Raw genomic sequence first — 12,356 nt, forward strand, 5'->3', positions numbered from 1 at the left:
TAACATATGTATTTTCCTGACTAGGGAAGATGATTTGATCTGAAAATGAGGACAATTACTCCTCTTCTGTCTAAGGCTACCGTTTGAGATAAGTCCCTTGCTCACAAGTTTCTTTCCTAGTCTGTAGATAAGATTGTTTGGCAGCATTCTTAAATATAAGAATAAATTAAATACTTGAAGAATAGAAATATTTCTACATAATTAATCAACCAGTCAAACATTAGCTATCATTCTCCATCAAATGTTATATCCTCTTTCTTACTGTTAATATCATAGTCCTCAGAATGAGAAGGGAATATAAAGCTGAGATTTTCATTTTATTATTTTCCTTTAAAATTCCAATTTATTCTGTTTTTAAAGACTTAAAAATATGTGAAAATGACAACTCCTCCAAGAAGATCATTCTAATTGCCCTATTTACTAAAAAGGAAATTTATTAAAAGGAAATTTACCTTTCTATAACTTCTGTCTCCTTTTGTGACAGGTTCTTGAGACAAACAGGTTTTTGAAACCTATTCTTATTCTTGCTAACTTCATTTTCCTTGTCAATACCCAAACTTCTGTTAAGACGTTCCTAATTTCTGTATGTCCTCTACATGTCTACATGTATTATGTTTCTTAGCATCTTGACTTTACTTTTAATTATTATTTTCACTACAATTTACTGAGGATTCATACAAGTTTCTAGAGAACTCCAGGCACAGGAAGGTATCACAATTATGAACAAAAGGAAAGCCCTTTTCTCATGAACCTTATACTGTAGCTAGGGGAAGCAGACAAATGAACAAATAAATTAGGTCAGTTGGTAAGCGTGGTAGGGAGAAGAATCAAGTAGGTAAAGAGAAGGGAGATTGATGGTGTGGGGTCTGGAAAGACTTGTCTGATGAAGTGACATCTAAGACTTGAAGGAGGGAGGGGGATGAGGGGTGCAGGTGGCTGGGGAAATTGCATTCCTGCTAAGGGGACAGGGAGTGTGAATATGCTCTCCTGTTTGACATAGGCTCAGAGGAAAGTAAGGAGGCTGGAGGCTGGTGTGAACTGAAGACGGTGAGAAAACGGGGCAGTGATGGGAAAGGTGGTCAAAGAAGGGCTCTGATTGAAGTGGAAATAGGTCCAGGCAGCCACATTTGCAAGTGAGAAGAGTTATTAATTCCCTTTGAGAAGGTAGTGGGAGCTTGAATTTGGGTGCCAAGTTTAGGTATGATGCAACATTCTTAGGATCTAAATAGTTTGGAAGATAAAGCTGACAGGATTTGTTGAAATCTAGTTATATTTGGGGTCGCAAAAGTTTAAATATGTGCATTCTTTTAAATCTCAAAAAGAGTTGTCTGAGACTGTTTGTATCTGAATCACATGAGGAATTTGGACATTCCATCTCATCTAGATTTATGTCCTGACAATTAGTTTTCTGTGGAATATATTTTGCAAATTTAGTTGCAGACTTGCCCATGTGCACATATTGTTACATTCAATGATCTATTATTTACAGACTACACTGTTTTTTTTTTTTTTTATCCTCCATTTAAAGAAATTAGGTTGATATTTTCTAGAACTTATCAATGGGAACTTCTCTTTTCCATTATTCCTCAATAATAATGCCTAAACAATGTTGCATTTTTTAAATAAATATGATGATATGATGATCTACTTTGCACTTTCTCTCAGTGTTATGATAAATAAATCCATCCCTTCCAGGAAACTTGAATTTAATGAACATATTTCAGTGTTCAAATATAAATTTTTATTCATTGTTCTTGGACTTTAGTTTCTTTTATCCCATGCTTATTTCTTGGGTTTCTAGCCTCAGTTCTTTATTCAGGAAGTAATGAGGCTCAGAGGAATCTGATGATTTGGTCACCCATGTAGAAATAATTGACAGAATTAGAATTTTAAAATGTGGAGATGTTTTAAGTGATTCCTTGTTATTGCCTTCTTATTACCTATAACCGTCTCGTGGCTGTGGATTCTTGTGATTTGAATACACTTAATTAAATTTACATGAAACCAACTCTTTTGGGACATGCTTTTTTAAAGTGTGTATTGTACATCTAAAATAGATACACATAAAGTAGTTAACAATAGCAAACACTGTTACAGTGGCCAGCTACTGTTTTATGTATTTTAACTCACATAATTTTCACAATAACCTCAAGAGGTGGCTGTTATTATCATCCCCAATGTGGAGATGAGGCAATGGTAGCATAGTGAGTGTAAGGAATGCGCCTGAAGAAACTTACACAGTGCGAAGTGGGATTGCGAGGAGCTGAACTGTGACTCTGGCTTCCGAAATCTGTGTACCACATTATGCACTGGGTTTCTTCCGGTTGAAATAACTCAAATAGTTTGATAGACTTTGTTACAGAAATCACGAGGGGGTCTTATTCACTGGTTCATTTCAGAGACTAGGACACATGCTGATAAATGCTCACTTTATTATTTCTATCAGCTGAAGTTGGCTGAGGGAAGAAGTGGTTGGAGATTGTATATATTGTATGATACCTGGGACAATGGCATAACTTCTTATTACCTAAGTCTGTTGTCATATTTCATTTTAGTTTGCCATGCTACTGAAATGGGATCCATGTGTCCTCAGGGTCTCATCTACAGCATTTATCTCTTCAACATAAAGCTATAGGTTCGGTGATAGTGGCAAGAATACTGTGGTGGGTAGCCATTACCTTCTTCAGGGGATCTTTCCAACCGGACCTGGATCTCCTGCATGCAGGAGGACTCCTTACCAGCTGAGCCACCAGGGAAGCCAGCTATAGAAAAATTCGAAGAGAGAGATATACAAGGGAGATATTCTACTAGATAAACGGAGGGAGAAGTAAGTAGGAGGAAAGGGCTAAAGAGACCTTAATAGAATGGACTGAGATGGAAAACTTTTGCTCTGAATGCTTATCAAAACAATAGCAGGGAGCCATGCAAAATGTATTTTTGGATAATGATGGTGAAGAAAATTTCTCTTTTTAACCAAATACAGCTAATTATATGTTTAAGATATATATGCTTTATTATTAAAGGGAGTAGAAAAACATATACTTGTTTGATGAAGGAAGAAAGAGTGGTTTGAATATTATACATTATTTCCATAACAAACATGTTCCAGCATAACTACATTAGGCATTGTGGTTAGTTGTTTAAATATATTCTCATTTAATGTTTACAATGACCCAATAAGTAATACTCCATTGTCTCTATTTTACAGAAAAGAAAACTGTGACTCAGAGAAGTTCCCCAAATTGTTTGAGGCCACACAACTTGCTCAAGGTGAGATTGGGATGCAAAACCCAGATACCGAAAAATCCACTCTCCTAGCTTCCTGGTTACACTTGTTATATGTTTGGATTCAGGGAGTGTGTATAGAGCAGAAAAAGCAAAAGGGAAAGAAAAAGATTCATCTGTTGATTAAAACTTTGGGCTTCAGAGGAGAAACAACATTACTTTAGTGGCCATACCAGCAACAGTATTTATTCTGAAGAAATGAGAACCAAAGACATGTTATGCATGTACTATTAATACATCAGTTATTGAACAATTTCAGTAAATGCAGAGTTCTCTTTCTGCTTTTCCTGCCCACCTCATAGGCTCACACAAGAAAATATTAATTTGTGTATATATTACATCTATACCTATATATAGTAGACTATATATATGTACTCATGGCCAAGCTGCATTCCTATCGTTGAAGTTAAATTGTATATGCAAGACTGTTTGATTTCTTTCTTTTTGAAATTATTTACCACAACTGTTTTCAGGGAACCTCCGTCAAGCAAATAGTTAATACGTTATCTAGCCACCAAAAACAGGCTTTTAAAATATCATTGGACTATAAACTGTTCGCATAATTGAATCGACACTCATGGTGAACAGGTTACTTTATGTCATATTAAAACCGTGAGACAGAAGAACGAAAACTCCATAAGGTACATGTGGATGGGTTTGTTGAAATCAAGGCAAATAAAATCTCTTATTGGATGAAGAGCTTTTTTTTCTCTTTTTTTAGAAAAAATACAGTGTTATTTTGAGGCCATTTGTTTTTGCATGAGATTTATAATTTGTAGAGACTGGTATTTGACAAGCACACATATTTTGATATAGATTTCTATCAAATATTGTCCCTTGTCTTTATTAATGTAATCAAGTATTATATTTGTAAATGAAGCAATTAGAATAAAGAAAAAGAAGGAACGAGGAGAAGATACTGGCTTGTTTAAAGGTTTTAGGAAGTTCTTTAAAATTTTAAAAAGTATGTCATTCAAAAGAAAGATAATTTATTTAGAATGTTAAAGAATTATGTATATTAAATCTTGAGTCAATAGTTCAATAGCCAGTGGGTGAAAAATTGGGAAAACCAAGATATTCTTAAAACTAAAAGTTTTCAGATTTATTATAATCTTCTCACAGCCCAGAATCCCTCTAAGTAGTTCACTGTAAGAGATGAATTACATAATTAAATTAAAATTTGTTTTGTTGTCTATATTATTAGTCTTAGGAAGAAAAATATACTCACTGATTGAAATGAACCAGGGGAGAAGAGACTAGTTGAACTTGGAATTGGGGGGAATTTTGCTCCCAGCTCTGTGCACATAGGTGAATGATACTGTATATATTATTTGGAAAAATAAGAAAATGCTGAAAATTTGTTACATGGTAAAAAAAATCTAGAGATAAGTTGGACTCCTAATTACATGAATTTTACCTGATATGAAAAGTATCTCATCTGATTCCTATAAATATCTATGAGGGGAAAAGTTAATCTCTAGTTCACAAAAGAAAAAATTAGAATGCAAACTGGAGGAAATTAACAAAAAAGTTAGAGCTCTAAATACACAATTGTTATGATTTTACTGTGCTTAATGGAATGCTATCAAGCACATGCTCACCTAAGTAACAGTAAGGTTGAGAAATTAAGCCTCACACCTAACAAAGAATCAACAAAAGCAACAGTTTGTGATTTGTATGCCCAGAAAAAATCTTAACATTTTCTGAAAAATAGAGAGAGCCTTTAGATGCAGTGGGAAAACAAAAGAAAAACAAATAAAAATCTTAATAAAGTATAAATCCAAAGTTGAATCCTGAAATAAACTATGTAAAAATTATTGGTTCTCTTTAGGATTATATTTGAATTGTTTGCTTAAAACCACAAACAAACAAAAACAAAGATCTTCCATTTCCTTTGAAGACATTGAATTATGTCAAGCATAATTTCTCAAAAATTATAGAGGAAAGGAATGTTATTTACAGCCTGTAGAAAAATTACTCTGGAGGAAGGATGAATTCATAGGTAATGTTCCAAATTTACTTTGATTTTCTGTTCTGCTCAGATTTTACCCTCATGTATCACTGAAAAGATTAACAAAGCTTTAACATATCTTCACTGACAAATGAGACAAAAATTCAACTAGCATGACAACAATTTCCAAATGGGAGAGTAACCTACAAGTCTAAGACAGGAAGAGTATCATTTCTTCTCCAGAAATTAATTTTTGGATGACATGACTGAGAAATAGGGTTTAATTTAGAGAATTTGTGGTGTTTAAAGAGGTAAATTTTAGATTACATTTCTTCTGTTAAATAGGCATTAAAAACATAATCTTCTGCATTAGTATATGCACTGGCATATATAAAAGTCTATGCTTTAAATGACTGACATATACTACATAAAAGGCGCAAGTGCCTCACTCTACCTGTAAACACATATTTGTATTTTCATTCCAGTCTTATCAATAAAGTTTTTTTGTTTTTCTTCTGGGGATAGTGAAAAAAATATATAAATACTACATCATTATCAAAGTGGAAATACCTAGATTAATAGTATGGTAAGATTTTTACCCATGGAAAGATGGCCTTACACACAGTAGTTAATACTATGTAAAGTATGCACTTTCACATTCATTGATCCCCCAAATCTCTGATAGATGGTGTTGGAGCCAGAATGCAAAATTCACCGAGACTGGCAGGTTGGCCAGATAAAATACTATTATGAGCTAATTGCAGATGGTATCCTCCTACAAGATCAAAACAGACCAAGCATGTGGGAGGTTACAACTTCACAACTTGGGCAAGTCAAGGACATTCCTAAAGAGGATTAACAGAGGAAAACGTGTGGGCTAAATAGAATAAATAATAACTGCTCAAAATAAGAATATAAGATTACACTGATAATTTCACAGCAAATGCAAAATTGTTTTCAAATTAGCAAGGGAAAATGTACACCCTTAATTCTGATATTAGGTTCCTACCAGCCTCATTTACAGACATCACAGTCTTTTTCTTTTTTTTTTTTTCACAGCCTTTTTCTTAAAATTTCAACTTGTCACTTGCACATAATCAGGGTTCTCAGTAAAACATAGTTTCCAAAATGTTATGGTTAACAGAGGAACTGGGTTGTGTCATGATCCCCACACTGGAAGCTGGGTAGTGCCATAAAACCCCACATTATTTCCCAAAAGCTCACATAGGAATTATGCTAGTAATCGCCAATGCGTGCATATCTAATCGTTTCCATTTTTATGAAAAAGATAGGAGATTTATTCACACGGTCCTCTATTGACAATCACAGGTGCAGTAAAGGGATAAAAGATGGGGGTTTCTTGTCTGTTTCACAGTAAAAGTCAGTATCTTGTGAGCCTTAGCTCTCCTCTGCAGGGCTATCTCACTTTCTGAAGCTCCTGTCTCAGCCACGATGGCAGAGGCTGGCCCAGTCTGTGTAACAGTTTGGACAACTCCACATTATGATCTCGGTAGTAATTAGAGAGGAAGGTTCTAGACTGAAAGCAAAAGGAAGACAAAGGAAGTTATTAGTTCATTAAATGAGATTGTGCAAATTTATTAAGAAAATCTATGGCAATGGGACTGAATATAAAACAGGCATTTCTTTCTCTTTTCCCATGGATGCCATTTATTTTTACCTTTAGGAAAGATTTGACAGAAGTAAAGTTGCAAAATAAAAATGGGTCCAGGAATAACTTATATATCTTATTTTTCCTAGAGCATTTGGAGAATTAGCTTTTTTGAATTTTTTAAACTGAAGTATAATTTGACTTACAATATTGTATCAGTTTTGGGTATACAACATTGAGTCAATATTTTTATACATTAAATACCATCTGTCAGGGAGGAGGGCATGGCATCCCACTCAATATAAAGCACACTTATTTATTGAGGGACTGATGAAGAGGTTGATGAGAGGCATGTAATACTAAAGAAGAATGAGATAAGTAGGGACCAGATGTGGCACAAAATCTAGAGAAAAGAAACACCTATGTTTATGAAATTGGTCATTTTCTGTAAAATTGGGTCACAACATCAAGATAATCAGTCAACATAATCGTAAAAGCTGAATTTCATGATTAAACAAATAACTTGCCATGTTATAAAATGCTTTCTATATTTATTTAGTACCAAAACAGATTTTTTGAAAAAACCATTAAGCTTTTCTACTTCACAAATATCATAAGGTCTTATTATAAAGGTCCTTATAGTGATCTTTCCTGGGATTCTTATGTTCCTAACCAAGCTGGAGTGATTGGCAATTTTTAGATGAGTGGCTGAAAAAAGGATTATAAAATATATCTGTGGTTTTAGTTTATTTTATTCCAAGAAGACAAAAATCTTGTAAATGGGTTTTTTTTTCCTTTGGATATCACTTATCTCATATTAGAACCCATTTAACATAGTTCTGTGTCTTTTTGATAAAATAATAGAAGTGAATGTTTTTCCTGTGAAATATAGGCAGCTGTTTCCATTTGGTCAAACTTACACCATCTCTCTTAAACCCTTCCCAATATTTTAGCACAAATTAGTTTCTTTCTTCCAAAAATTCCCTTAGCAACTTTTGTATACTGTGGAAATGGATTCAAGATAGCTACTTTTTTTGTATCATTCACTAGATTTTTCACTACATTTCTTCCCTTCAAGTGGATTGTGAACACTTCAAATTCTGGATAAGATGTTTATAGAAGTAGTGGAGTCGTTACATTGATTTCTTGGTAGATCAACGTGATTTTTGAAGCCTTTTTGAAATTATTGGGTTCAAAGGTAGTTTGAGGACCTTCTGGTTCTTCTATTTCCATAGTAACGCCTAATCATTTCCATCCTCCTTATGCCCACACTGTCTTAGGAGAGATAAATCATTATATCTGCTCAGTTGATTGCTAACTAGTTTCCCAATCCTTCTGTCTCCTCATACTATAACTTTTACTGATAGATTTTTCTCCCCTGCCTTTTTACAGTTTGATATTGTTTTATATATTTTATTATAAACAAGTGACCATAACTAATTTACTCTCCTATAATAAACCGAGGCTCATAACTGTTTTATCCTGCATCCTATTTGTGACATTTTGAATTATAATAAGAAATATATAGTTGGTCATTGACTTCATTCCTGGCACAAGGCTCACTTGGAATATCCTAAGTGAGATAGTGATAAAGGTATACTTTGTTATGTTAATGAGGTGGCTTTTTGTTGTTGTTGTTAAGTCACTCAGTCATGTTCAACTCTTTGTGACCACATGGACTGCAGCATGCCAGGCTTCCATGTCCCTCACCATCTCCTGAAGTTTGTCCAAGTTCAAGTCCATTGCATCGGTGATGCTGTCAAGTCATCTCATCCTCTGATAATCTTCATTTCCTTCTGTCCTCAATCTTTCCCCAGCATCAGGGACTTTTCCAATCAGTCAGCTGTTTGCATCAGATGACAAAATACTGGAGTTTCAGCTTCAGCATCAGTCCTTCCAAGGAGTATTCAGGGCTGATTTCCCTGAAGACTGACTGGTTTGATCTTGCTGTCCAAGGGACCCTCAGGATTCTTCTCCAGCATCACAGTTTGAAGGCAGCAATTCTTTGGTGCTCCGTCTACTTTATGCCTCCAGTTCTCACAACAGTACCTAGCCACTGGGAAGACCATAGCCTTGACTATATGGACGTTCGTCAGCAGAGTAATGTCTCTGCTTTTCAACATGCTCTCTAGGTTTGTTATAGCTTTCCTGCCAAGAAGTAAATGTCTTCTGATTTCATGGCTGCAGTCACCATCCATGGTAATTTCAGAGCTCAAGAAGAGGAAATCTATCACTACTTCCACCTTTTCTCCCTCTGTTTGCCATAAAGTAAAGGTACCGAATGCAATGATCTCAGGGTTTTTTTAATATTTAGTTTTAAATTGGCTCTTTAACTCTCCTCCTTCACCCTCAAGAGGCTGTTTAGTTCCTCTTAATTTTCTGACATTAGAGTGGTATCATCTGGATATCTGAGGTGCTTGCTGTTTTTCCCTGTGGGACCTGACACTCTCTCTCTCTGTAGACAGTGTCAGTATTTTGTTGAGTTGTGGAGACCCAGCTGGTGTCTGAGCCTTGCTTGGTGATATGGAAAAACCTCCCCATCACATGTTGTAACTGTTGATCAGAACAGTTTACTGTCCATGGCTCAACTCAGTACCATGCATGTTATAGGCACTGGATATACATATTTAATATGTAATGATAATACTTATTTATTTTATACAAAATCCTTGTTTACTAGATTATTTGTTTGAGCCCTTTACATATTTGGAAAGAAGTTACTGTTCAGTATTTATATGTGAATTGCATCCCAACAGCATACAATTCCCATAAATATCTCCTAATCATCTCTATCTGTTGGTCTATCACTCTGCTAAATATATAAAACTTGATAGCAAAGAAAGACAAGAAAAAGGAATCAAATTTATTGTCTACTAATTTTGAAATAGTTGTATATACAGGGTTCTACTGTAACAGGAAAGGATTAATTCTGACTCCATGTTGGAACTGTTCCTTTGACTTGCTTTCCATTGCTTTTGTCATTATAATCTTACATTATAAGATCCTCTGGCCTGCCTCAGAGAATCCTGCCCCTCTGCCTGACTGTTAAACTAAAGTGCCTTTGTTCAGAGCTCCGTCCACCTGTAGATGGTAGGAAGAAATTAACACATCCCTCCGCCTGAGGCTTGCCATTCTAGGAAATGTTTGCAAGATTAACGGCCTTTTTACTTTGTTTCCTCACTTTCTCCCATCTCTGATCCATAAAAGAACCTGGCATCCAGACCCAGATAAGATAGTCATTTTGAGATTATTAGTCTGCCATCTTCTCTGTCAGTCAGCTTTTGGAATAAAGTCATATTCCTGGTCCCAACACCTCCTCGTTCAGATTCATTGGCCTATTGTGCTGCAAGCAGAGCATGGTTGGACTCAACACTACCAGAGAATTTCAAAGATAAGGAAAATATTACCTCTGGATCCATGGGTGGATACTTTCGACCTTTGCTTTTTCCAAGGCATTTGGTCTTTCCTCCTTCCAGTAGCTGACACCAAAAGCCCTTTTGGGGATCAAAACTACAAAAGATCACATATATAAATGAATATAAAGATATAATGGTTTATAAATTATATACAGAATTTTGAGAGAAACTCACCAATCGTGCAATGGAAATGCACTTTCATATATTCATTGCTTTGATTTAATTTAATTCAATTCTATAAATATTCATTGAATCAATTTGAGAGAATTTACTTGAAATTAAATAAACTATATATTATATATTTTTGAATATTTCTAATGTAATGAAAAAGGACACATGGATATTTAGTCTTTTCTTATGATGAAATTATTGGGTTTTTATATTTTACCTATTCATCCATAAAAGATCAAGGATGAATCAACAAAACTACAATCATATATACAGGATTTTATAATATTTATTTTCTTATTTATGTGATTTCCCTGTCAAAATACATTAGCAAATTTCTTTGAAATCATTCAATAGTATATATTAAGGTGACAATATAATGTAAATATATTTCTTTGAATACAACATGAATTTTAAAGCTTCTAAGAAAAATATTAATTTTTTTAACAGTTCAAAACATTTACAGTTTTCAAGGAGGAAATTAAAAGGCTAAAGATATAATATTTTTCCAGAGAAAATAAGACACAGGTTATACAAATGGTGTGGAGAAGGCAATGGCAACCCACTCCAGTACTCTTGCCTGGGAAATCACATGGACAGAGGAGCCTGGTAGGCTACAGTCCATGGGATCGCAAAGAGTCGGACACGGCTGAGCAACTTCACTTTCACGTTTCACTTTCATGCACTGGAGAAGGAAATGGCAACCCACTCCAGTGTTCTTGCCTGGAGAATCCCAGGGACAGGGGAGCCTGCTGGGCTGCTGTCTATGGGGTCGCACAGAGTCGGACACGACTGATATGATTTAGCAGCAGCAGCATACAAATGGTGAGTGGAACATTAGACAGCTCTTCATTTCTTTTGTTGAAGGTGAATGATTCTATTGGACCATTCAGATCTCGATACTCATAAAAAAAATTCTAACATTGTTTTGTGTCCTTGGCTGCACCAAGTTACAAAAGAAAGAATGTGTAACCTAATTATTTGTTTAAACTCAGATATGTAAGAATTTTTGTTTAGGACTAACAAGGTAGGAAAAAGGAAAGAATAAACCAAATAGGAAGGGAAATTTTAAATTTACTGCTATGGGAATTGCTGCATGCATAAAACACCGAAAAGGTTTGCATTTTTGTTGCTCAGCAGATGTTTTAGAAGGATGAAGCATAATTGACTAGGATGTAAAGTTAATTAGTTGCAGAATATTTTGTTGCCCTGGGCCCATTCCTATAATACCGATGCACCTGCAATTTGCTTCTGCACATATGTGAACTCATTTAGGGGGAGAGGGAAATTTTCTTCACAGTTCCCTGCCCAATCTATTATTAGAGACCTGATCCGCACAGTCCAGGTTGTCCTAGTACATGTTATCAATTAAAATTAAATACATCACTGGGTAAATGGATAAAAGGAAGACAGAGTCATTTCCAACCTGGACATTTCCAATCTGCATCTTGCCTATCATAGGCCTTTCTTTGGTTTTCATTAATCTCCCAAGAGGAAAAACAATTTGGCATGCTATGCAAAATGAGATGGGGGAGGCGGCATAACGGTGCCCCTAAACAGCATCTCTGCCTCAGGATGAGAATGTTTAACTGCATTAAGGTAAAATACAGCTTTGGCAACCAAGCCAAGATATTTACACACACAGAGCATCTCCTCTGCTCTTGGGTGAGCAGAGGTCTCAGGACGGGCTCCCGTCTCTCTCACTCTCCAAACAGCTGTTATGAGGCAGAGCTTAATATGATCTGAGGAAGGAGAGCCCTCCAGACTATTGAAAGTCATTCTTTTAGATAAGGCTGTTAAAACCTTGAGTCCACATTATTTTGCTGTCCTGGTATCATTTATTGCATTGACAATGTTATAAACATGAAGTCTAACAAAGGGCATTTATTCCTGCTAAGTTATATCAATTCCTTGTTTTATGGTTTGG

The 12,356-nt window shown here is 35.3% G+C and overlaps 1 protein-coding gene across 2 annotated transcripts in view; it reads right to left on the bottom strand.

Annotated features, from left to right (window-relative positions):
* Window positions 1-6,607: 6,607 nt before the first annotated feature.
* The window catches only part of LOC122422205 (bifunctional heparan sulfate N-deacetylase/N-sulfotransferase 4), a 286,857-nt gene continuing 281,108 nt past the window's right edge, over window positions 6,608-12,356 (bottom strand). For both annotated transcript variants that reach the window (XM_043438525.1, XM_043438526.1), the window contains 2 exons: window positions 10,253-10,355; window positions 6,608-6,773 (listed from right to left, as the gene is read on the bottom strand). In XM_043438525.1, coding sequence (XP_043294460.1) covers window positions 6,654-6,773; window positions 10,253-10,355 — 223 coding nt within the window. In that variant the 3' untranslated portion in view covers window positions 6,608-6,653. The remainder of the gene's footprint in view (window positions 6,774-10,252; window positions 10,356-12,356) is intronic.

The sequence above is a fragment of the Cervus canadensis genome, chromosome 19 (assembly GCF_019320065.1).
Source record: "Cervus canadensis isolate Bull #8, Minnesota chromosome 19, ASM1932006v1, whole genome shotgun sequence".
NCBI lineage: Eukaryota > Metazoa > Chordata > Mammalia > Artiodactyla > Cervidae > Cervus > Cervus canadensis.